Source organism: Lepisma saccharinum, chromosome 17 (assembly GCF_977018435.1).
Source record: "Lepisma saccharinum chromosome 17, izLepSacc3.1, whole genome shotgun sequence".
Taxonomy (NCBI): domain Eukaryota; kingdom Metazoa; phylum Arthropoda; class Insecta; order Zygentoma; family Lepismatidae; genus Lepisma; species Lepisma saccharinum.
In genome coordinates this window covers 2270778-2297479 of record NC_139245.1, presented here as the reverse complement: position 1 = coordinate 2297479, position 26702 = coordinate 2270778, and the positions used below count along the sequence as shown (strand labels likewise).

Sequence of the window (26702 nt, the reverse complement as noted above, 5' to 3'; positions counted from 1 at the left end):
TGTGGTAATTGATAAACAACAATAATGCCATTTATAACACAAAACTGTTAACTTCGTCTTGTTTTTGGCAAATCACATCAGGTATATATACACCTTTCCACATTGTAACTACACTCACGGATTTGACAAACAAAATTATCCATTGCAGACATGAGCATTGTTGTTGATTGAATTGATTTTACTTCATTTTTTGTGCCACTTTTGGCAAATTTTCAAAGATGAGGATGAGTGATGATATGATGAAATTGATGAATGGACACTCACAAACATCCATGCCCAGACCAGGATTCGAACCCAGGACCCCTGGCATCGTAGTGCGATGTGCTAACCACTCTGTCACGGGGGCTGGCATGAGCATTGTGGATGGAATTGCCTTGACTTCTGTAATTGTTCTCTATGGTGTCTCAAACTTAGGGGTGACGGACCCTGTGGCTGAGTGGTTAGCACATCGTGCTGCGATACCAGGGGTCCCAGGTTCGAATCCCGCTCGGGCATGGTTGTTTGTAAAATGTCTATTCATCAATTTCATCATTTCAACACTCATCCCCATCTTTGCAAATTAGCCAAGAGGCACAAACCGCGAAGTAAAATAAAACAAATCAATCAAACTTTGGGGTACATGTTGCAAAAAAAACTGGTCGTGATTTACTCCTGGAGACAGTTGGAAATAAACTACCCACCTCCATACTGTGTCGTTCTGGTCCTAATGTTAAACAGCTACCATACAATGATTAATTTTAAAATACGCCTCTACCACAAAAGCATGTTGATCAGGATGCAGCACTCCATTGCTATGGAAATTGCATCCCTCATGCTCTTACGTAGCATGCTGGGTTTCATCTCTACTGCAGGGTCATTGGGAATACCAATATTTGAAAATGGTAGATATATATTGCCGGATCCTTTATTTTGTAAATTGTTGTCACATATCTTATCTCGTTTCATCCCAAGAGACTTTCATCATCTGCCACCTAAACTCTATTTACTATCTATGACTTCCTACATGAAAAATACTCCCAAGTCTCTGATCTGGGCGCACGTGGGAAGGGAGGTTGGGGATGCAGGATTATGTGGCATGTCCAAGTTTGAAGGACAGTAGTTGTTCCAGGTTTGCCACCATGCTGTTCCTTGATAGGAAGGTTCCATATATTCTGTGGCTTGCAGAGTTAAACACAAAAGTTCTGGATATATTGGTTGGTAATGAGGGTTTTTTTAAATTTGTTTAGTACCGAGGATACACATCATGTGTCAGAACACATGGCATAATGTGAGTATGTCTGGGAGTGAACCCCGTAATAAGAAAATGGTCGTTGGGGGCTAGATCACATGAGTAGGGAGGGTGTTTCATTACAGTTATTTGTTTACTAGCTAAAAACTCCCTCACAGACAGTGGCATGTGAGCTGGTGCATTATCATGATTCAAGAGCCACGAGTTGTTGCTGAAACTTTCAGATCGTTTCCATCTAACTTTTTCACACAGCCTTATCATCACTTCCAAATATTAAACTTGGTTTACTGTTTGTCCAGTTGGCACAAATTCATGGTGAATAATCCCTCTGTTATCAAAAAAGGTTAACAGCATCGTATTGACTCTTGATTTGGACTGACAGAATGGGCCTCTCCGATGGCACAGTGGTAGCGTGGTCATCTTGTAATCAAGGGGTCCCAGGTTCGATACCCGGTGAAGGCACATAGTGGTTCGGATCCCTATTTAAACTGTAGGTCCAGTCCCGATTAGCCTTACTGTGCATAAAGTGGACCTAAAACATCAAATCAATCAATCAATGGACTGACAGAATTATTTTTTTTCGTCGAGAATTGGTGAATTTATATTGTGCACTTTGATGCTTTGTTTCAGGGTCGTTTTGGTACACTTATATTTCATCACCAGTGATAGCATGGCCCAAAACATTGTCTTGCCTCTCCAAAAGGCAGGGTTGGACCCACTTGAAAAAAAAAAACATTTTAAAACCCAATGTGTTTTTTTTTTCATTAACTTTGGTATTTCAATGATTTCTGAAATGATAGAACGTCATAGAGGTGTATACTAATGAAGATTGCATTTTAGATTCTTAGAATGCGATAACGACTGTCATTATAACTCGAGATTAATTTTGCTATATAAAATGCACAACACTTCTAATATTGAAATGAAGTAGAACAAAATATCAGAGCTCAGTACACCAATACAAACGTTTAATCTTTATTAAGAAATTACATAGGCCTATATTAAGCTGTAGATTGTGCAGGTACTTTAGACAAAAGATACCAATATGTATGTTGAACAGCAACGTATTTATGTTTGCTCAATATTGAATACATTCACTACTGCAGTTTGTATACCAAATAGCATAGAATTACATGATTACTACATTATTACAATAACACAACTATTACGTTCTACGTAACAGCGTATTTCTTGAAAAAAAATATACTATCTGGGAATACTATGTATACTATCTATGCTATTGCTATTTTATTATGCTTGTGACTGAAGATAATAGTACACACCTGCAATTGATCTCTTGATGCTTCTGACAAAAGTCGTAATGTATCCATTATTGATACAACATATGCTAATATCAATTCAAACATACAAACTTGCTATCCACAGAGGTAACCAGGGAATCGTAAGAGAATAAAGGATAAAAAATAAACATTACTATGGTTTAGCAGTTTGTTGTGGTTTGCTACTTGGTGTGCCGTGCGGCGAAGTGCAGTGGGTAGGTTGAGCAGCAATTACAAATGTGAATTATATTACATGTATTCACATTTTATTTATAAAAGCTCGACAAACCCCCCCCCCCCCAAAAAAAACAATGAAACCTGATTAAACCCACCTGGGCCAGTTTTTTTTTTTAAAAAAATGTGTTTTTTTTCAAACCCTGCCAAAAGGTCCTGACAAACTTCGACTCTCCTTTGCTTTTGTTCATCAGTGAGTTCCTTTCGGCCATTTTTGCAGATTATTTTGATACAAGTTCTGCTCGTTACTGGCCACCTTGACCTCCTTTCATCAGTGACACTTTCTCTTTCCTCAAAATAAAGTTTAATCCATTTTCTTCATAACATTATCCCTATAAATTGGAGTAACATGTCTTCAATTGCACTTCCACTTTTGCCAACTTTAACAAGAAATGTAATGTTCAAACTCCCAACAGTCTCATGACAGCATGTATAAACATGCAACAAAAATAGTGAAAATCACTCATCAAGACACCAGCATGTAGCAACGCAAACAATTTAGACACTTCATTACATGCAATAATTTAGGAGTTTGTGATTTGTGATTTGATTTGCTTTATTTTACATCGCTTTTTGTGCCACTTTTGGCTAATTTGCAAAGATGGGGATGGGTGATGATATGATGAAATTGATGAATGGACGCTCACAAATATTCATGCCCACGCCAGGATTCAAACCTGGGACCCCTGGCGTCGTAATTTAAGAGTTGAATGAACAATTCAGTTTCGTCATGGAATGTTTTCATATTATATGGACAGAATATTGTTTATTGAACAATTTATTTCTTGTTTATATCACTATCAGTAAATTTTATATTGATACTTTATTGGTATTGGTTAAAATTTCCATATTTGTCCATCCCTGTTTTGTTTGTATCGGAACCAAGAACACATTAATTGTATAATTCCAGAAATGCAGGACAAAATCAATATTAACTCTATTTTAATAGTATTTCAACAAATTTAATTTTTGTCATGAACTGAATAGGTTTTTAACTTGCAATGAAAGGGCATCAAAATGTTGATGGCTTCTACAACGTGTTAGTAAAGCTTTCTTCTTGTAATCAAGGAGCTCTTGATTCAATCTCCGGTGGAGGAACATTGCATAGTGATTCAGATCTTACTTTAAATTGTAGGTCCAGTACCCCAGTCTATCTGAGCCTGAAGTGAACTTAAAACTAACAAGCATGTAAATGTTAAGAAAATTTACAAACTTTGGCACTAATGCTACCGTCTATTTGTCTTCTTCAAAGATAATACGTGAAAGCTGTTATCAAGGACTGTATTTGTAATATCTATTTTTCTCTCATTTCAGTTGAACAGACAAAAAATGGAAATTTTCTTGATACCCTGGAATGTCAAGAGTGTACTGTAAGCACTGTACCATCTTCAGATCATAGTTTGTGTGTTCCGTGTTCCTTGAATTTGCAATTGGAAAGCCAAGGGAACTGTACGTGTCCTTCGAGTGGATCACATGAATATTTGGATGGTCTTTGTATTCCCAAATCAGAATTGGCAGACATTCCTGAAGACAAAGATATGTTTGTTATGGATTATGAAAACGGAGAGAAAGTTACATCAGATTTTTTGAAGAAACATTTAAGAGCCATGGGTTATTTGTGCAAGGTAGTGTTATAACTTTCTTTAAATAACAAATAAATATGATATCAGTATCTGAGAATGGATTTGAAACAAACACTTAACAGTTTTATGGGACCGATTATATTGCCGATCCAATATATCAATAAATATCTGATAATTAAGTGCAAAATTCTGCCATTTTGTTCTAATTTTTATGGATAATCTCCATGCCCTACTTTCTAAAAAAGTAAATGTCTAAATATGCAATTTCTTTTGCACTGCAGTCACCTGGAAACACACATTTAAGGAGGTCAATGAACCTCTTCAAGGATCATTTCTAATTTTATATCGGATCAGTAGAATATCTGTTATCGGTATCGGCCAAAAATTCATACCGGCCCATCCCTAGGAAAAATTAATCGGTACTCTATTGGTATTGGCCGATATAGGCATATTGGTGTATCCGTTTATTGCTAAAATTACCGATCCAATATAATTTAGTGCAAGATTCTAACATTTTCTTATAATTTTTATGGATAATCTCCATGCCCTACTCTTTAAAAAAGTAAATGTCTAATAATGCAACTTCTTCTGCATTGCAGTCATCTGGAAATAGTGTTTATTTAGGAGGTGAATGAACCATTCTGGTTCTTCAAGGACCATTTATTTTATATTGGACCAGTAAAATATCGGTTATCGTTATCAGTAAATTTTATATCGGTAACGGCCAAAATTTCATATTGGCACATCCATAATATATTGGGTATTATGGATTTGAATCTAGGCTTGAGACATGATGACCTGTTAGTGGGCATGTCTTGGAAATGTTCACAAACCTCTCTCTCGGAAATGTTCACAAAGATTGTGTAACATAATTACCATGGTTCAAAAATAGTAGATATCCAGCTCAGAAGTCAAGACATGTGTCATGATTTGGCTTCAACGGGAGGAGAATGGATCAAACTGATGGATTTTAATGAAATGAATTGTATCTCCAGCTTATTATCAGATAGGCATCCCCGATGGCGTAGTGGTAGCATCGTTGCCTTGTATACAAAGGGTCCCGGGTTCGATACCCGGTGGAGGCATGGTGGTTCGGATCCCACTTTAAACTAGATCCAGTCCCAATTAGCCTTTCTGTGCATAAAGTGGACTTAAACACCAATTCAATCAATCAATCAATTATTATCAGGTAGATTACTTGGTCAGATTTTATCAATTTCATTTCACTTGTCAAAGAAGGTCCCAGATTCAATACCCAATGGAGGCACATTGCACATTGGTTCGGATCCCACTTTACTGTAGGTCCAGTCCCAATTAGCCTATCTGTGCATAAAGTGGACCTAATAGAACAATTCAATTCAATGTGTCAAACAAGGAGGCACATGTTTTGGGATCATAGTATTAATTTTTAACACCAAAATAACTCTAGTGTAAAAGCAACTCAGACACTCTATGTGAAACGAAACCATAATGTTAACAGTCATCATGTGAACTTCATCCTGTACTTTCTAATACTAATGCCATTGGTATTAGTCGGTACCAGTACATGGCATCAGTATTGATTCAGTTGTGTTTTGTTGTGATTCTCCATCAAAACCTGTTGCCAACTGAATTTTGCAGTGATATTGAACAGAGGATGATTTTTTTCTCTGGGGTTAGCTTGTGGTAAACAAGCTGGTTGATGTGACAAGCCATGGTGGTTTGAGGTGCAAGGACCTCCCCTGCTAATTGTGAGGTGCAGGTATAGTGGAACCACACACAAAAGAACCTGTGCAGAACCATGACTCCTGTGCATCGTACTCCCATGTGAAGGGGAGGGGGAGAGTGGAGCAGGCTTCCTTATGGCTGGAGTTGAAGGATGGAGGGGAAGGTGTGCGAAGGCTTCTGCCCGAAGATTCTTTTGTTTGTGGTCACCCTATACCAGCATGCTCTTCAACAGCATCGAGAAGAGCTTTGGTGCTGGTGGTTACTGAACCATCCATCCCCTGACTTGCCAACAAGATTGTTCCTTCAGACCAGAAGTGTTGGAACTATTTTCTTGTTCTTGCAGGGTGCATTATCCCTTCACCTTCTACACTGTATATTTCCTTCACTGCAGCTGTTGCATTTAACCTCTTTTTCTAATAGTGGGATGGTGTAAGGGGTGACCTTCTCTAAAGGCACTCAATTGTCAACCTCTGTTCTAAGTAGTATACCCTGGGCTGCATTTTGATGGGCTAACAAGGCTTTCGCACCTAAATCCACAGCCAGGAAAATCCCCTGTGGAAGTGTGTGATGTGTTGTCTGTTTGTTCTTTCACTCGTCTGATCACCATTCCTCCTCATCTTCGAAATTTAGCCAAAACTGGCAGAAAAGCAAAGTAAAATCAACAAATCAAATCCTAATAGTGTTCTTTTCGCATCTACATATTGCTTGCATTGTAGAATAATTTTTCTTGCAGTTTACGATTCTGACAAGCACATAAACACAATTTTTGCTATTACATTTTGCTGTAATGTTTTCTTGTAAGAATTGTAAACCGCAAGAAATATAATCCTAATAGTGTTGTAGGAGTACACAAACAACAAATTTCTCCTCTGACATTCTCATCTCAACTGATCAGTCTGTGGGTGATGTCCCTGACCAATCTACCTTTGTACAACAAAATGCTATGAATTCACGACTCACTCTGGTATGACATGAATTCCACTCCTTTTGCACTTTTCTGTTTCATGAAGTAAAATTATGTTTGGTCTATTATAAAAACCTTTTGCCACTAGTGGTTTATTGAAACATATTCAAGATTAACGGCTAAAATTGAATTGTTTAATCGATTAATTCCAGAAGAAGAAAAACATGACAGCTTGCCAGTTTCTTGCCAATATGTGCACCTTGGTGATCTACAAAGATGATTCCAAGTCAAGCCCATGCGTGCTGTTAGAAAGTGCTAAAAGTTCTGCAACAGCAGAAAACGAGTATTTGCCATGGCTTTATTATGGAGAGGGTGATGCACCAACTGTTCTTGCTAGGAAGAAGATTTCAGCTCATTATACTTTGGATCCAAATGATAAGGTAATTTCAAAGGGGGATTATTACCTATACCATTATTTTGTTAAATATAAAATCAAATCACAAAACACACTTTGTTTTGTCCTCCAAATTTTTGAACAGACTTTGGTGCTACTTCAGGGATAAAAAGAAAGAAAGAGTTGTTAAAGTAGCTTAAAAGGATTGAAAAGTATAAAAACTTGAAGTCCTTTTCATGTTCCTGCAGCAATCAACCGATCCTTGGCTTTTGTTTTTAATGTGCCTTGACAGGTGGTGTGAAGTACCAACATTTTGATCATATATTTAGCAATAGAGTTGTGATAATAATTTTTCCACTAATTACATTACATTGGACAATATATCCAGGTTCTTTAAAAATACAGGGTGTCCAAATTGAAACGCCCTAATTTCAAATACTTATATTAAACATAATATACAGGCAAGAACAGTGTGGTAGGTGGTATATGGTAGCTTAGCTGTGGAAATTTTAAATAGGTAATGAATAGCAAGGATTCGTTTATTTTGTATTGTTCCAGGGGATGAAAAGTGAAAATGACAACCAATGCTGAAAAAGCGGAAACTGTGTGGTGGTGCGCAGAATTGGGATCCATTATTGCAGTTCAACGACTGTTTTGTGCAGAGTATCACAGAGACCCTCCCGATGCCAAGAGAATCAAGGCATGGAAAGCAGTGTTTCTAGAGACAGGATCTGTCGCTAAGAGGCATGGTGGTGGCCATCATGAACATCAGAGGAAAACGTTCAGCTCATTGCAGATGCATTTGCACGAAGTCCCAAGAAATCCGTTCGTACGGCATCACGTGAGATTGCTCTCCCAAATTTTGTGTACAAACCGATTTCTTGCAATAATGGATCCCAATTCTGCGTACCACCACACAGTTTGCGCTTTTTCAGAATTAGTTGTCATTTTCACATTTCACCCCCTGGAACGATACAAAATAAACGAATCTTTACTATTCATTACCTATTTAAAATTTCCACAGCTAAGCTACCTCACTGTTCTTGCCTGTATATTATGTTTAATATAAGTATTTGAAATTAGGGTGTTTCAATTTGGACACCCTGTATATTGTAAGAATTTTTGTGTACACTGTGAATTGTTAATACAGTGGAACCTTGATAACGTGAACTTGAGGGGGAAAAAATTCGAGGTATCAAGGATTTCAACTTACCAAGGTTCGAGTTATAGAGGGACAAAATCGCTGACTTTCAGTTATAGAGGTCTAAAGTTTACTACACTTCGACTTATTGAGGTCCGTGGGACTAAAACTTCGAGTTATAGAGATGATTAGAATTTAACTTCGACTCATACAGGTTTTTCATACTGTACCTTTGAGTTATTGAGCTCGAACGGCATTCCATAAACTGTACAAAAATTCGTCTTATCAAGATTTTATTCGAGTTATCAAGGTTCCACTGTAGTACCCTAATAATTCCAACATTTAAAGTTAACATGTTTTTTTAAAAATAATATGGATAGAATAACACATGACATGCAACAAGAAATGGAATAATTTTACAGCAGTAATTTTACATATTAATTAGGCTCTATCAATGTATATTTTAACTCGTGCAATATTCAAATAATATACAGGATGAGGCAAAAGTCCAGCACCGCCATTTTAATTTGAAAACTGCTTGATGGAGGACGATTAAACTTCAGATATTGTTAATGGGGGTGGGAGCACACCAGATGGGGCCAGTATGTATGCATCATAGTGGCCATCTTGAAAGCCGCCATTTTGGAATTACATACTGATTTAAGTGGGAAGGGTGTCATGTGACACATCATTTAAGATGTGTGTTTTCCCAGAAATGAGAATATACAGTTATTTCTCCACTAACTTTATTTTGGTTTAAACCAAAAAAAATTCTCTGCTTTGATATTCTAATTGAATGTGACAAAAACTGTATTGTGTATTCTTAATTAAAGCTTGGCTCACTATGTGCCAACATATTATTGTAATAAAAGGTACTTGTTTTTTACCTACCTATAGGCACATATTTTTACACTTTTAAGGCTGCAGTCTCCAACTTGTAAGGTCTCCTGTTCCATAACCTATCCCTGAAGAAGCCAAGTGTTCTTGGTGGAATGTAGGATAACATCCTTATGTCGTGCCAATGTGAGAACCTTTTATTATATTGTTTATTCTTTCCAGCAACCAATGTTTGATACATTGCAAATTAATGAAATAGAAATGACTCTTTATCAGTCATTTCCTAAATTGCAAATTTTCTCATCACTAGAAATGCCTTACAAATGTTCTTTAGGTTTTAGAATATTTCCTGAAGCAAGGGGAAGTTTATAACTTTTGATTTTCAGGAATTCTGTCAAATAAAATAACATAGTGGATATTTTCATCTGGTGGTTGTATATCCAAAAATTGTTCAAGTTTTAAAATGACACTCACTTCTTTTGTTTCAGAAGGGAAAGTTAAATTTTACCGCAGCTGTATTTTCAGCAGAAGGGCACTTCAAGGGCATATACCCTACTACAGGTAGCTTCCTACAGCTGTGCCCAAGCACTAGCACCATTTTAGACACTGCTTTGAGGTTTGGGACAATGTACCATTGGTCCTGCCTGGTGCCTATTCAGCAGCTTTTGTCACATCGCAGCACAGAGTTCATTGACCTTTATCTCCAGTATTATGACGATAATGGGGATAGCCATTTGTATGCAGTTCCTGTACTTCATTTGAATTATAGATCTCAAGGAGATCATGTAAATACAGTAAGTATTGTGATGAAATAGTTATGTAATTGAGTGCCACTGTTGTGGATTTGCTGTTATATGCTTTGTATGGTGAAAATGTTAGTTTTAGAGAGGAACTTTAGAGCCTTGGTGTATAGTCAGTAGGCATCTGACTTCCACATGGGAGACCCAGTATCAATGGGTATCTGGGGTCAACCCTTGGTGATAAAGGTGGTCAGAGCATGGTGCTGATCACATGACCTCAAGAAATGATGAGATCAGGAATGGGTGGAGCCCTACCTCCACGTTCCCTAAATGTGCCTTCATGGCACAATGCTACATGCATGGTGAACTTTACTTTACTTTTTAAACCACATGTGAGTTAAACCTGTGATGGTGCATTTCTTTCTCACATCTCACAACAATACAAAGTACAGCCAGCAGCCGACGAGAACATCGCTGAATGAAGGGAGACGGGGCACAGAGGGAAAGGGAGGGTCAGGTTCATTTGCAGAATTTAGGGGTGGTTGGGGAGAAGGAAGTATTGTTTTCTTCTTGGCGGGTCATTGTCAAGCTGACGAGAAGAGTTCTGGCGGAAGAGCACCTCCCCCACGCGAAAGAGTGGAGTCGCCTGGCAGTACGTCACACCTCTTCTGCCAGCTCTCTTCTCGTCGGCTGCCAGCTGTACTCGTAGGTTTTATTTCTTTAAAATGATAACGTAAGTGGTATCAGAATTGTAATCTATCAGTATCAGATACGAGCGAATGCAAAGATAGAAATGGAGTGCCTTGTGTTCAAATCCTGGGCAAAATATATCGATGTTATTGTGTTTGTCAGATTATCTATTTCAACACTTCATCATCTATCCTCTTCATCACATTTGGGGGCCTCCCCAATGGCGTAGTGATAGCATTGTCGCCTTATAATAAAGCGGTCCCGGGTTCGAACCCGGTGGAGGCACATAGTGGTTCGGATCCAACTTTAAACTAGGTTCAGTCCCGATTAGCCTTTCTGTGCATAAAGTGGACTTAAAGCAGAAAATCAATCAATGAATCAATCTTCATCACATTTAACTTAGAGAGGTGGAATACAGTATAAACTAACCAAATTGAAATATTCTGCATTTTTTATGTCACGCGAGGCACACACAATACTGTGGATATTTTGTGTTATGAATTTGTATGTACCGTTTCCTTTAACTCGTGATTAAGTAGGGAGCTATTTTAGTCTATACATGCCTCCTCATCCCCCCATTCATACACAGAGAGACAGGGTGGAACCTCGATTTTACATTTTCTCCCATTATACATTATACTTCCAATACAGAAAAATGTTATAACATTTTCCCTTGATTTTATATTTCCCCGCACATAAACATCGAGATTCCACATTATATGTGTGAAGTCTTTTATCATCTACAAATTCGCCAGGGGTTCCCAGCCATGCTTTTGTGTGTGTGTGTGTGTCTGTGCATCAATTTCATTATATTATCACAACTTCATCTTCGCTATAGCCACAAGTGGCAGAAAAGTGAAGAGATATAAACCAAATGAATCAATCACTGCTTGCTGTGCAGACATTATTGGCAGATATGGAGGTCAGGCACATTCACAATCTCCACCATTTCTGCAGGTGATGTGATCAGCACCATGCTTTGACTGCATTTGCATCATCAAAATTGATAAGTGATTTAAAATGCTGTATTTACTATTATTATTCTATTACTGTAAACAAGAATTAAATATGTAGTTGACTGACATGACAGTTCACTGAAATTTTCATATTCTAACATTTATTATTAAATTAAACAATTTTAAACTGTTACAATTTTCATATTTACTAATATTGGCAGAATTTGTCAAAAATATGAATATTGGTACAAATTAATCAAATTCAAGTATGCAACACACACATCTTGTAGAAATTTTTAATACATGTTATCAAGACACTTTACCTCATGTTGTTAATACTCTTAAATTCTTCATTTGCTACTGAAGTTACATTTGCCTGTAGTTGACTGCTTTATGCAAGGAAGAATCAATAATTGATGTATTCATTGTGGCAAAAGCTAAGGAAAATATTTTTGTGATAAAATAAAGAGTTTACTACAATTTTCTGAGTACAGCTACATAATCTTAAATATATATTTTTTAATTATTTTGATTACATAATACTATTTTTTACTAAGACACTCTTTTTGTTGCAGTATGAAGATAAGTCGAAGTGGATTTTAACAAGAAGGTTTTTTCTTGTTGATACAGTAAGTGGTGTAAAGACTGCCACATCAGATAAGCAGGATAGTAAACTAGAGCCTTCTGTTGTAAGATACATGAGCTCTTGTTTAATAAGGCATGTATACATTTTATTCACTCAAGTTATTGTACAGGCGTATTATAATTTGTAAAAAGTGTCGTATGTTTTAAGGTTGTAGAATCCAGGAGTCTTTCAAGACAGAAGCTGCAAAACAAGTAAACAAAAACAAATTGATGGCACAATTGATTGTGTAACTTCTCACTAGAGCCACATATTTATGATGAATAAAAGATCAAGATTTCGGTACAAAAGCAGCATATTTTGGGATCAAAAGCAGTATATATGTGGGATGGAAATTTAATAGTGGCAACTATATATTCTCAAATGATACAAAAGAGATACCTCTGTGAAACTTTTACAGCCCTTCGATGTAGTCACCAGCATTGTGTACAACTGTTGCCAGAATCTCTGGAACAGTTTGGAAGCTTCATCTTGGGGATCATAGCAAAGTCACAGGGGCTTGTAGAGCATCTGCAAGCCCCATCAAGCTAACAAATCAGCCACAGGTTGCACAACATGCACCCGAGCATTGCCCTGCAAAATGACAGGAGAATACAGCAGAAAGTGTCCCCTCTTCTTTCACAATGCAGGTCGCAGGTTCAAAAAATGAACAGTAATACTGCGCATTGACAATCACCAGAGCTTCACTTTAGTGGGGATCTGACTACACAACTTTACAACGATACTCTATTCCTCTCGTCACTGTGCATGAGCCTAGTGTTGGAAGGAAGAGTCCATTTACTGGGAGGTAGCTTAGGCATCAAAGTAACATGTGATATAAGTGAGAAGCAAGGTAAGTGTCGCCAGTATTAAATTTCCAACCCATGTAAAATGACATTTTGGTTAAGATTTCATATGGATCTGAACACTTAAGTAACCATCTCTCTTGGAATCTTAGGTATCTATGCCGTGCAACTTTTTGGAGATCTGTGTCTAACGGATATAAAGAGAATATATAACTTAATATCAATGTTGAATAATTTTGTGGTGTGTTTTAATGATCTCAATAATTGAGGCATCTTGTATTATCAAGATGCATTACCACACATCTCAGTTATGAGCCACATGTGGGTTCCTGTCTTGTACTGTCTGCTGGACTAGCTGAAGACTTGTGGACTGGTTCTTATGGTGTGTGAATGCCTCTTCTTTGTTCTCCACCCCATTCACTTGTTACTCTCACCAGATAAACTTGACTTACTGCAAATGTTTATGTTGGAAGAACGAAAGGGAAATTTTATTAATGGGTTACAGACATATTTTTGTTTATTATTATTTCTGTCGAAAAGTTGGCCTAGTTTCGTACATCATGGTTCATTTTGTTATCTCTCCATTCACATATCCATCTGGTTTCTATCACTTTTCAATGTTTTTCTTCTGAATTGCTATCAGTTTCTCTATTGTGTGGGTAGATTTTATAATGGATTCACTGAGGCCTGTTCTTAAATCTTGAATATTTCCTTTCTAACATTTTTGTAAAATAACTTCCATTATATATACATTTAGGAAATTATATTATACACATATGTGTAAAATAATAAATAACCCTGTAGTGCAACAGCCCTTGAGGGCCAGGGTGTACCTACCAACTGCCGAGATGCGAGATCATTAGGGGCATGCATCATTTTGTTTTTGACAAAGAAACGAAATTTGAAAAAACACATTGTAGTGTTAATTTTTCATGTTTTTGAAGGGTGTGAGATGCATTTTGTGACCATGTTTTGTCACAAAATAATGCGAAATGAACTGCAAGAAGCGAAATTAACTCTTAAGCACGAAATTTAGGGTTTATTCACTGACGCAGCACCTTCTGAGGTCTGAATTATCCTGAGAGTTATGCAATTCCCGGAAAATTTATTAATTCTGCTGTTAATGTTGGAGAAACAAAAACTGACTCCTTTACACAGAAATAAACTTAATACTCGGATAACTACATAAATGGGCTATTAGAAGTGAAATGTTAATTCTGTGGAATAAGTGTAGTTTTTAAATCAAATTTAGGATTATATTCACAATTTTAAAACCTAAATGTCTTTTTATACGAGGGCAATTCGGAAAAAAACCTCCATTTGGTTATCAATGACATACATTCGTAGATACAGAACTTGTATTATATACATTTGAAACTTAGAACATGACATTACTTTTCAACATAATCAACATTCAAATTGAGGCACTTGTCATAACGTTTTACAAGGTTTGAAATTCCTTCTGCAAAAAAATCTGCCACCTGGGAATGAAGCCACCTGCTAACAGCATCGTGAAGCACATTGTCATTGTCGAAGCGGTGCGATGCAAGCCACTGTTTCATGTGCCTGAAGAGGTGGTAGTCGCTCGGTGCCAAATCTGGGCTATAGGGAGGATGACCAAAAACATCCCAGTGGAACTGCTCCAAAAGTTCTTGAGTAAGTCCAGCAGTGTGCAGGCGAGCGTTATCGTGAACCAACACCACACCGGAAGTCAGCATACCCCGATGCTTGTTCTGGATGGCTTGTCTGAGTTGTCGTAATGTTTTACAGTAGACTTCCGAAGTGATGGTCGATCCACGCTCCATGAACTTCACTAACAGTACACCTTTCACATCCCAGAAGACTGTTGCCATAACCTTTCTGGCAGACAATGTTCGCCGAGCCTTTTTGGGTTTCTTTGGTGAGTGCGTATGTCCCCACTCCATTGATTGCTGTTTGGTTTCAGAGTTCACGTACGACACCCAGGTCTCATCGCCAGTCACAATTCTGTTAAGGAATTGTTCTCCTTCTTTGGCATAACGCGACAGAAAGTCCAAAGCAGAGCCCATTCTGGTTTTTTTGTGCTCCTCCGAAAGGAGTTTTGGAACCCAACGAGCACAGAACTTGTGGTACCCCAACTTTTCTGTCACCACCTCGTACAAAACAGTCCGAGAAAGTTGGGGAAAGCGCAGAGAAAGTTCCGATATCGTGAACCGATGGGTTTCACGGACAGTTTTGTCAATTTCCTGCATGAGTTCGTTGCTGACTACAGATGGGCGCCCACTTCTTGCCGCATCGTGCACGTCGGTTCGTCCATCTTTAAACATGCGACACCATTCACGTACGACACTGTCACTCATCACGTTTGGTCCGTAAACATCACACAGTTCGCGATGAATCGCAGCCGCCGAAAGATTTTTCGCACACAGAAATCGAATTACGGCACACACTTCACATTTGGCGGGCTTTGCTATTGGAACGTTCATTTTCAATTGTTGTAACGGACGAGTGAACTGCAACACAACCTTCTCCTTCCACTGCTCACTGTCCACTGGACTACTGCACATACTGCCACAGGACTGACGTCACTCTTCCCGGACATTTCTCGTGCATGTGCAAACGGAGGTTTTTTTCCGAATTGCCCTCGTATACCACTTTTGATCCAATTTTTCACTGCTATAACACCGATATTTTATTTTATTTATCGCTTTTGTACCCGAAATTGACTCAGTTTTTACACCGAAATTTTGCTTTTTTATTTACCAAAAATATGTGCCTCTAGAGATCATCCAAGCAGTTACGGGCTGACATGTTGTCAGCACAACGAGCCGCCAGTTGTAGTTGTGGGTTTGCACGACTTGGTTATGCTACTCATTTGTAGCTCCCCAATTTCACCATGATGGTGGGCAGCCACTGGTCCCATACGCTGGCCAATATCTCAGAAGAAAAGTTGTTACGTTTCCCCCAGGAGACTCGAACCTGCAGGTGTCCCATAGCTGGAGAACAAAACTTGACACCTTAGTCCCCACATCCATCTTGCTGGACACACATGGTTTCAATAAAATATCTTCAAACAGTAACACGAAATATTTTTTAAACATGTGTGTACTTATAATCCATTACTTGTTGAAATAATTGTTCTGATATTTTTCCATATGATTTATACGTTAGGAAACTTTGGTAGATGTTTTATTCACAGGTGAAAACTTGTGCAATTGTAATTTTGTTGCATAGCTTACCTTACTTTACTGTCATCTTCACCCCTCTTGGAGGTGAATGCATGCCATTGAATTCCATTCTATTCTAACCTTCTGCGGTCCAATCTGTCATTTTTGCTACATATTGGAACTGGATACTCTATTCTTCAATTTCCGGTATCTGATTTTTTACTGCACTTCTTTGTTCATTTCAATAGCTTCTGGTTAGTTATCGCTTTTGGTAATCTGGTTCTTAAGATAAATCTTACACATCTGTTGGCACATAGTTGGAGTTTTGTGTGTGTTTTACATATAAGTAAATATTGTAAATGGTTACTCTAAATTTTCCTGTCAACAATTCTTTCATTTCAGGATAAAGCTTCAAGGTAAAGAAGAGGAAGGGAAGATCTATCCACCCCTAGTAATAATTTCGTATAGTGCAATATCAAACGATCAGATAAAGAATAATGACGTAGTGTCAACATCATTTACTGTGGAGTATGAAATGGACAGCTCAATGTTACATGCAATAGAGGTGAGGATCAGAGAGATTAAAAGCGTTACTTTTTTTTGTTATCAACCCTTTGATGCCCAGTTTGTTTTCCTAGTATTTGCATTGTGACAAACTTTTTTCAGCTGAAAATTTGAAATGCCATACTGTTTTCAATAAAATTGATATCTCAGAAACTACGAATAGTAGAGGTACAATCATTCCTTGTTTTGTTCAGTACACATAGGCTATAGGCCTATGGTCATAAATACCAATTTTGCTTTAGTAAGTAGTAGTAGAAGATAGTTACATTTTTTACCAGAAATTTGACCTTCATCTATCCTCTACAGAGGCAATGCCTGGATGTTAGGGTTGAAAACAGTACCTCAATATTGTTTTATACAGTGAAACCCCGATTTTACATTCCCGCATTATATGTTTTCTCGCTTGTTTTGTTCACTTCATGCTGTTGGGCTGATCGGGACTGGATACATATGCAGCTCAAAGTGGAATCTGAACCATTCTGTACGTCTTCAGGACACTTTGATTACAGTATATATAGATGCTTGGCATCCAGCTATAAATCATCACCTCCCCCCCCCCCACCCTCCAATTACCCAGAACTTCTAAAATTAGCAAGTAATTACCAGTTTACAGAGTGAACGGAGATCTCACACGATCGGATGCATAAACTGAACCTAATAGACAACAGTTAGAAGCAGTCATCCACCGCCCCTACTCTCGAAAGTGGGTCCCACTAATCCGTCATTAGAACTTGGATTATTATACTTCCTTCCTATTGTTAAATAATTTTTGATACAATATACCCCATAAAAAGTCGATTGTGTAGTAATTTCGTACTGACACTTGAGTTTCACCCCTCCCTTATGCTTTCCCGCATTTTACGTATTTTATTTACTGGCCCCTGAAAAATGTAAAATCGGGGTTTGACTGTATGTGTACCACTCTGATTGCAACAGTTACACACTTGTTGTCGATACTTTCGGATGAAAGTGTTTGGCTTTCCAAAGTAAAGCAACTTATGTACCCAAAAGCAACCGGAAGAATATATTTAATTGTTTTTTGGATACTAATAGTCATGCCTCGTTTTGGTCTGTACAGAGTATGTACAACTGTGGTCGTAATAACCATTTTATTGTTTATTAAGTATAAGAAGAAGACAAACATTTTAAAAATACTTTTTTTTTTAATACAAAATGTAAATTTTGGCCATCTGCCACAGAGGCCTACTGTAGGTGGTAATGAATGATAATGTGATGAAATTGATAACGGGGCTCTCGTAAAGAAGTCCCATGCCCAGACTGGGATTCAAACCCAGGTGATCAGGTTTGAATGATAAATTGAAGAGATAAATGGACAGGATGATAAGATGGATATCACATCAAATTAATAATCCACAATTCTTTGAACTCTCCAGACTTCATATTTGTATTTTGAATGATTGAAGGTAATATTACAATGCTAAAAATTAACTGATTGCTGATGCTCTATTATTTTACACCCATAGACAGTCAGGCTCACAAATCTCTATTATTTTACACCCATAGACAGGCAGGCTCACAAATCGAAATAATTTATGTCACTTTAAATTAACATTTGGTTGATTTTCAATTTCAGGAGATCTCAGATCTTCGCATTTACTAATTTCTCACATATCAACACTTTCCTTTTGATCGATTATTTTCTCTCATGGCCAGTTTATGTTGTCTACACTCTGTAAAGAAAAAATAGCGACACTTGCTCAAATATGGTTTTCACAAGATTATGAAGTGAATTAAAACAATAAGAAAATCAGGATTTGTCCACCAGCCAGCCATTTTTGTGAAGGAGCGTTCTCAAATGCATTAGTAAACTTTAGAACGAGCAGGGGTGCTGAAGGATTGCAAGGGAGTGGATAGGAGGGAGTGAGAGAGGCAGGAGGCATTGTCAGTCGTGTTTGTTCGATGGAAAACCTCTCATGTGATGCCTCTCTCACTCGCTCCTATCATTGCAGAAGAAACGAGAGGTGGTTTTGCGAAAATGTTGACATTTATCCAACAACCCCACTTCTTTTCTGTTTTCATTTATTTTCTTGTGTTTCAATGCAAGAGGCTCCCTCTGGTGCTACTCCGTTGCTTTTGAGGTGCATTGTGCAGGCGGGAAGTTCGCATCGCACGAAGCACTCATCGGCTTCCATTCAACAGAGTAGCACCAGAGAGAGCCTCTTGCATGGAAACATAAAAAATAGATGAAATAGAAAAGCACTGGGTGTGTTGGTTAATGAATCTTGTGAAAACCATATCCGAGCAAGTGTCGCTATTTTTTCTTTACAGAGTGTATTTGGTGAATCTTATCGGTTCACCAAAATTTGTTTCTATAGCTCTGGTAGCTTCGAAGATTCTCATAGATAGTGACACAAATTTATGGCAAATAAAAATTGACAAAATCAGCAAAAAACAAAAAGTGCTAGGTGACTGGTTTTATTGATATGGATGAATGGATGAAAAGCACTGGGTGTGTTGGTTAATGAATCTTGTGAAAACCATATCCGAGCAAGTGTCGCTATTTTTTCTTTACAGAGTGTATTTGGTGAATCTTATTGGTTCACCAAAATTTGTTTCTATAGCTCTGGTAGTTTCGAAGATTCTCATAGATAGTGACACAAATTTATGGCAAATAAAAATTGACAATATCAGCAAAAAACAAAGAGTGCCAGGTGATTGCAGAATCCTAAAAGTCACATTGGTTCTTCACCCTCCCCCCCCCCCACATTGCAACAATTCAGTGTGACTGGTTTTATTGATATGGATGAATGGTTGGACACTACCATTGCATAAGGATAATATTTTTTCAGCTTTGATGATGAGTACCCTGAAAGAATTTGTGAATGAATCAGGGAATAAAAATGTGATGATTTATACAAGGGTTCTCAAAAAGAGGTACTTTTCCCCTTCCCCCCCACACACTCACAAAACTGTTTTTTATACTTCCATTTAGGGATGTGACGAAGCTGAAAATTTACCGATGCCGATGTACTCACCGATAATTTTTGGTACCGATACCGATGCCGATATTTAACCGATTCCGATACATAAGGTTATTAAACAGAAATTGGATGTTATTTTCAGCATGACAAAAATAAATTTGCTATGTACATTTCTATTGCATATCATATGTATATACATATATATTCTCAAGAGATGTGAATGTACATTTGCATCTACAAAAAGGTGGTTATGTGAACCTTTAAGAAGAACATGGATTCTCAAGAGATTTAACATTAGTACACAAGCAGCTCTTTGAAATGCAAAATGCATTCCTGTTCTTAATGTTGGAAATTTACTGCTGCCAGATTCAACTTCAGAAACACCAGTTTTGGAAGCATTTCCTCTACTTCTTCTCCTATAGCAAATCTGTTCAGCAACACTGAACACTCAATCACTGAATACTGATGCAGCAGGTATGCCCAAGTATTTTCTCAGCACTTGCTTCAGGTTTGAACACTCACTTCTGAATTTCCAATACAACAGCAGATCCTGGATCAGAAATGTACTGATTTATTTCCGATTTTGAGTTAGGTTGATCCTCTGAATGAGAGTTTGCAATAATTTTATTACAAAAACTCTACAATAATGATGAATGAGAACCTAATTTTCAATAAATCTTACAAAACTAGAATATAAAACTTGTTAGAAGGTAAAACTCTAGTATAATCTGTACCGGTTTAAATATCGGATTTTTGCCGATTCCGATACCGATGCCGATATGTCAATTTCGGCCGATTTTCATACATCTGTAATCGGCTTCGGCACATCCCTACTTCCATTTAATTTCAGTGGCCTCTGCCATCATCCACTTGGGAACTCATAGCTTTTCTGCAACCTGGAAACCGGATAAGTAGCAAAGCTGTGAGTTCCTAAATACTAGGGATGGGCCGATATGAAAATTTGGCCGATACCGATAAAGTACCGATATAAAATTTACCGATACCGATAACCGATATTCTACCGATCCGATATAAACTTACAAATAGTCCTTGAAGAACCTGAAAGGTACACTGATCTCTTTAATAAATGTGTGTTTCAAGGTGACTGCAGTGCAAGAGAAATTGCATATTTAGACATTTACTTTTTTAGAAAGTAGGGCATGTATATTATCCATAAAAATTACAACAAAATGGCACAATTTTGCACTAAATTATCAGAAAATAATCGATATATCGGATTGGTAAAATAATCGGTAATTTTACCGATAAACCGATACACCGATATGCCTATATCGGCCGATACCGATAGAGTACCGATTAATCGGTCCCATCCCTACTAAATACACTTGTGATGGTTTATTTTGTAATTAGATAGCATAATCAATATTAGTGTCTCGTTAAGAAACAAAGGTATTTACATATGTTTTAGGTTTCCATTGGTGTTCTAAGTGCAATTGCTGTCGTACTGTCCGGCATTCAAACATGGAGCTGGTCGAGAAGATCTGGTCGTGTGGCAATTGACTTTCTGACGTTGGCCCACCTTGTTTTATTTTCTTGTGGATATTTAGCCAACATGTTTTTCCTTGTGGCCATTGGCGTAACCCTTCACACATTTCTATTCTACAAAGGACAGTCAGTGGCTCAAGTTTTACTCCCATCAGCTGAAGAGGAAGAAGTTATTAAGATTTACATCATTGTAGCTTTTGCTTTAAAGGTAACTGTGACCTTTTACTACTTGGGGTTAATTTTCTTGCATTGTAGAATTAGTTGTCTAAACAATTTTTAATGTAGCGCTTTGGGAGAACACATGCTTTGTAATATTATTAGTGTAAAATTAATCAACAAGCAGTGGCGGCAATTACGGGTTTTTACTTTTACCCCCGTACAATTCTAAACCCTATGTATAAAGAAAAAGTAAATCGTCCTTGCCCCCAAGTTTTGGCACGTTGCCTCAGCAGTTTTGGAACCCAATCGCCGCCACTGTCAACAAGAATAAATGTCTGATGAAGGGAGCGTGTGTTCATCCAAAACGTTACATTGAAAATTGTAATATAATTAAGCCTTCTTTCCATATTAAAGACACTCAAGTTGCTGACCAAGTAAAAAGTAATGTGCTGCCCTGTACATTGCACCATGCCCTGAATGCATATAGTGGGTGTGGAGTTACGGCCCCACACTTTCTTGATCATGCCTGAAGGTGGGGTTGATGTGATCAACACCATGCCCCTGGCCATCTTTACCCCCCAGAGTTTCCTCCAGGTACCCACTTTATACAATGCTGGGTGGGTGCCAAAGCCCCTTGAACAGGTGGGAAAAATCCCGGTTCTCCCCCACCGAGGATTGAACCTAGGTTTCTCGCATGGTACTCAGACGCTCGAACGACTGCCGTGGTCAGCAACTTTAGTGTTGAAAATTGTGTTTATGTGCTTGTAAGAACTGTAATCTATGAGAGAAGTAATACTTTTTTTTTTTTTTACATAAAAGATTGACCTTCATGGCGTGGTGCTATGCACAGGGGAACACTTTACTTTACTTTTACATAACAGATTGATGGATCCAAGAAAGAGAGGATTATATTATATTACTAGATTTCACATCAAAATGACAAGTAGCACTTGCCATGTGTTACTTGAAGATGCAGGCTTGTGCAGCATGTTGTGTGGAACATTACTATTGATTGGTTCACTTCCAAGTGACGTGTTTTGTAAGGAACTTGTCACTTTGGGTGTGAAGTCTCCTTAAGATAAAAGTCTGATAGATAGAAGCAAAACTCTGGAAAATTGATGCTTTTAATTGGAGTGAAATACCCAGTCACTAATATTGATCAGTACTTTAAGGAACTTTTAATTATTACAATTATCAAGCATCACTATCAGTGGGAATGTGCGAGGGCATCGGTTCTAAGTGGTATGGATTCTGCCCTACTAGGGAGTTAAGTAACTTGGAAAATGCATTTTCATTTGAACAAAGTTGTTGAGTTCATTGCATATTGTGATTAAAGTGTACTCAACACTATTTTCAATGTATTCATTTTGGCTCATTTATAATAGAAGCATACGTATTTCATTTTTGAAGAAAACCATATGTAATGTTTGATGTGGGGTTTAAGAGGTGTGATGTAACATTTTCATGCTGTGTTTTGGAGCAAAATATTGAATAAAATCTTAAGAATAAAATTTAAAGTTTTTGTGAAATGAAAAGGGCTGGGTCCATGTGAATATATGGAAAATACTGAAGTGTAAAGGGTATTTCATTACATTGGATTTAATGTTTACCTTACTTTTATTTATACAACTCTCTCAGAATATACAGGGTGTCTACAAATGATTGAAGGAGTTTCATGATGTTAATGTACATATATTATTGAACATATCACAAGGTTTGTGACACATTGCAAGTTGTGGATTTTCTGTACCCTCTGGCGCCGTTGAGCATATTCGTGACTTTCCGAAATGCAATGCATTTTGTGCAGTCTCAAAATTTAGAGTTTACGGCCCCTTCTTCTTCACCGAACAACCATTGCAGAATACAGGTATCTTGACATGTTAGAAAATTGGCTCATGCCACAGTTGTAGACGAACATTGAGAACTTTATCCACCAGTTGGATGGTGCGCCGCCCCAGTTCCATCACGATGTCCACAAATTGTTAACCACCAGAGTGTCAAAACGATGGATTGGTCATTGTGGAAATGATGATCAACAACTGCTGTCATTGCTTCATGATTCCCTAACATAACTCCATGTGACTTTTTTTTGTGTGTGTATTGGGGGGGGGGGGGTTATGTGAAGGATTTAGTGTTTGTGCCTCCATTACCGAGTGATCTCGCAGAACTGTGGGCTCAGGTCTTCAGTGCTTTTGATCGAATTGATAAAGACATGCTGCATTGCGTTTGGGAAGAACTTGACTATGAAGTTTGTGTTTTCAGAATCATGAAGCGGGGACGTATCGAAAACTTGTAATGTCACAAAACTTGCTGAGTTTCTTTACAAAACTGTAAAGTCACTTCATGATATGTTCAATAATGCATGTACAGTAACATTGTGAAACCGCTTCAATCCTTTGTAGACACCCTTTATTTTATTTCTAAAAATTAATATTTCAGTATATACTTGCTTAGTTTTGTTAAAAAGAAGAGAAATATATATTGTCAAATATCTCTCTCAACTTTTTTAACAAGTTTTGCTCAGTATGCAGCAGATATATATTTTTTACCTCTGTTGTAGGTTGTGGAAGTAATACATTTAGTGGCAAGACAGGTATCAATTGACATATTTTTTATTGACTGGGAACGACCACGTGCTAAAAATTCCATACCACGACCAACTTGCCCAAGTGCAGTAAATTCAGAAAGCACTGAACAACCAGTCAGCATATGGAGGACGTACTTTGTTGCAAACGAATGGAATGAGATCCAAACGAAGAGAAGAATATGCCTTTCATTGCAGCTGTTTCTAACTGCATTCTTTCTTGAAGTAAGTATGTTGAATGATTAAGAAATTTTGCAGCACATTTTAAAATGCTGTTATTTGGTTTCTAATGTGTTTAAAAAGTGGAATGCGTATAATTATTTATTTAGTGTGACTTCTTATAATAGACGGCCTTGACCAAAAATCCAATATGCTGGTCAAGGTAGAATTTATTTTATTTTAAAACCTAAACTAAACATTATGTTTCAACCTTCTAGCAAGGTATTTTTTCAGACTTTGTACCAAATATAAATGAAAATCAAATACAAAAATGGTTGTCATGAAAACAAGGCTTAATGGTGTTAACAGTCTTGGCATATTTGAAATTTTTTTGTGGTATTTGATGGTAATATCCCACACTAAAAAATACACCAAATTGCAGATGACCAGTAACGTTTTCTACACTACAGTGTGGGTGAAAAGTTTGTACACCACTGACATCTACATGAAGTAAATAATGTGTGTTGGCTTTTATGGATCCAAAACATCTATTCCTTCCACAGGTGGATGTGTTGCCAGGTCTGGTTGCTGATTTATCATAGTATTTGCAGTGTCAGTCACTATGGCATTGTGCACTGCATTTTGCAACACATCGTTGATCCATAGCAACTTTTGCAGACATACTCCTTTATGATTCCCCATAGAGAATTGTCTGGCATAGTTAAATCTAGACTTCATTCTGGCCATAGTGTCAGATATGGACTGTGGATCCCCAACCAATCCACCTGGTAATGAAAATCTCACTAAGTTGCAAAATAGCCAGACATTGTTTGATATGTCTTGTCTGGACTTCAGGAAGCAACTATTTGTCAGTGATATGCAGATAAGACCATCCAAAAAGGCAACCTAAGCAGATAATTTTTTGGTCATTCCTGCCCTAACCATCAGTCAATGTGGGTTATTTTCGAAGTTGGAAAATCTCCTTCATAAATTACAATCCAAATGTAACATCCATGTAAAATTTCTATCTTTGCTAAAAGACTATCTTATACATGAGAACAGTATGTTATTCTTTCTGGCACCTCTTCCAGCTTTTTACCTGTCCTGTCTGGTGTCCCCTAGGAGGGCATCGTTTAGGCCCACTTTTGTTCCTTTACATGGATGATCTCCCTGACAGACTGTCATCTCTTCTTATAAATGCTCTTCTGTTTGCCGATGACTGTAAACTCTTCAAAGATATTTTTGTCAGAACGTGATTCACTAATCCTGCAGCAAGCTCTGCTTGTGAGGTGTCGTCAGTGGAAACTGGAATTGATTCTCCAGAAATGCTCCTGCCTCACCATTTTCTTAAAAAGGAACAAAGTGCATTCTCTTTATACTCTCGAAAACACTTATGACAATAAAATTAATACATTGTCATAACAACATTTGAAAATGGTTAGGCTAAGTTCAGAGTTCCACATATGTGCAATAATTATAATAATTTAATCATATGATTGCTCAAAATTTATTCATATAATGCAATTAAATGCATGAATTTACTATTTAAACTAATTTTATTAAATATGATGTTTTAAAAAGCCAATTTGCATATCATGACAAAATTATAAAATTGTGCAATATTTTGAATTCATATTCATAACAGTTATTTTTGACTGACAAAATGAAAAACAAACATCTTCTATCATGTGTTCTTTCAGACAAGCAAGATAAGTTACATTCAAATTTATAATTAAATTTATTGAAATTGTGTACATTTGCATTGGCATCAAGGTTTATATACGAAGGTCAACTCTTTAAAATTGTTCAATGTATAATATGATGTCATTCTTGGTATTTTGTAGCAACATTAAAAAAAATGGTAATTGTAATTATTAGATAAGTATATTGGGATATACATTGTAAAATAGCTGTAACAGAACAAATATCTACATTTACTACACTAACATGCAAGCTGTTAAGCACTTATTGACAAAAATATACAAAATATAACAAAAACAATTGAAGATAACACATACTAAAAAATCGGGCTTGAACTAGTTACTCTGATACTACTTATCTTTGTTCCATCATGAGATTCCTCCTAAAGTCACAGACATCTAGTATCATACTAGTTGTCTGTGACTTTAGGAGGAATCTCATGATGGAACAAAGATAAGTACAGATATAGCAATATGGCATTGATAAATATTTGTACAATTATTGTTGCTTTTAAAGCATTAAACGTGACAATTTGATAATAACTTGGATGCTTAAGCTTTATAGAAGCCTTTTATGAATCTTTAGTGAACTTTGATTATGATATAATCTTTAAAAAAGATTGGAAAGTTGTGGAATTGCACTCCCATGTAGAAAATATATCATGTTGAATTTGAAGCAGTGAATATGTATCTGCTTTCATCTTCCTGAACAAGCAAGCTTATAAATGCTACAATTCCTCAAATGAATACTTTAAGGAAAGTTATATAAAGTGACAAACATATGTTCAACTTTGGATGTGATTTAGCCAGATGCTGAGTT

The 26702-nt window shown here is 37.1% G+C and overlaps 1 protein-coding gene across 1 annotated transcript in view; it reads left to right on the top strand.

The window, feature by feature from the left end:
* The window catches only part of LOC146001465 (meckelin), a 56425-nt gene that overhangs the window by 4480 nt on the left and 25243 nt on the right, over window positions 1–26702 (top strand). Inside the window, exons 3-9 of the mRNA XM_083138792.1 lie at window positions 4057–4367; window positions 7149–7376; window positions 9797–10102; window positions 12270–12412; window positions 16671–16833; window positions 21204–21488; window positions 24000–24248. Coding sequence (XP_082994918.1) covers window positions 4057–4367; window positions 7149–7376; window positions 9797–10102; window positions 12270–12412; window positions 16671–16833; window positions 21204–21488; window positions 24000–24248 — 1685 coding nt within the window. The remainder of the gene's footprint in view (window positions 1–4056; window positions 4368–7148; window positions 7377–9796; window positions 10103–12269; window positions 12413–16670; window positions 16834–21203; window positions 21489–23999; window positions 24249–26702) is intronic.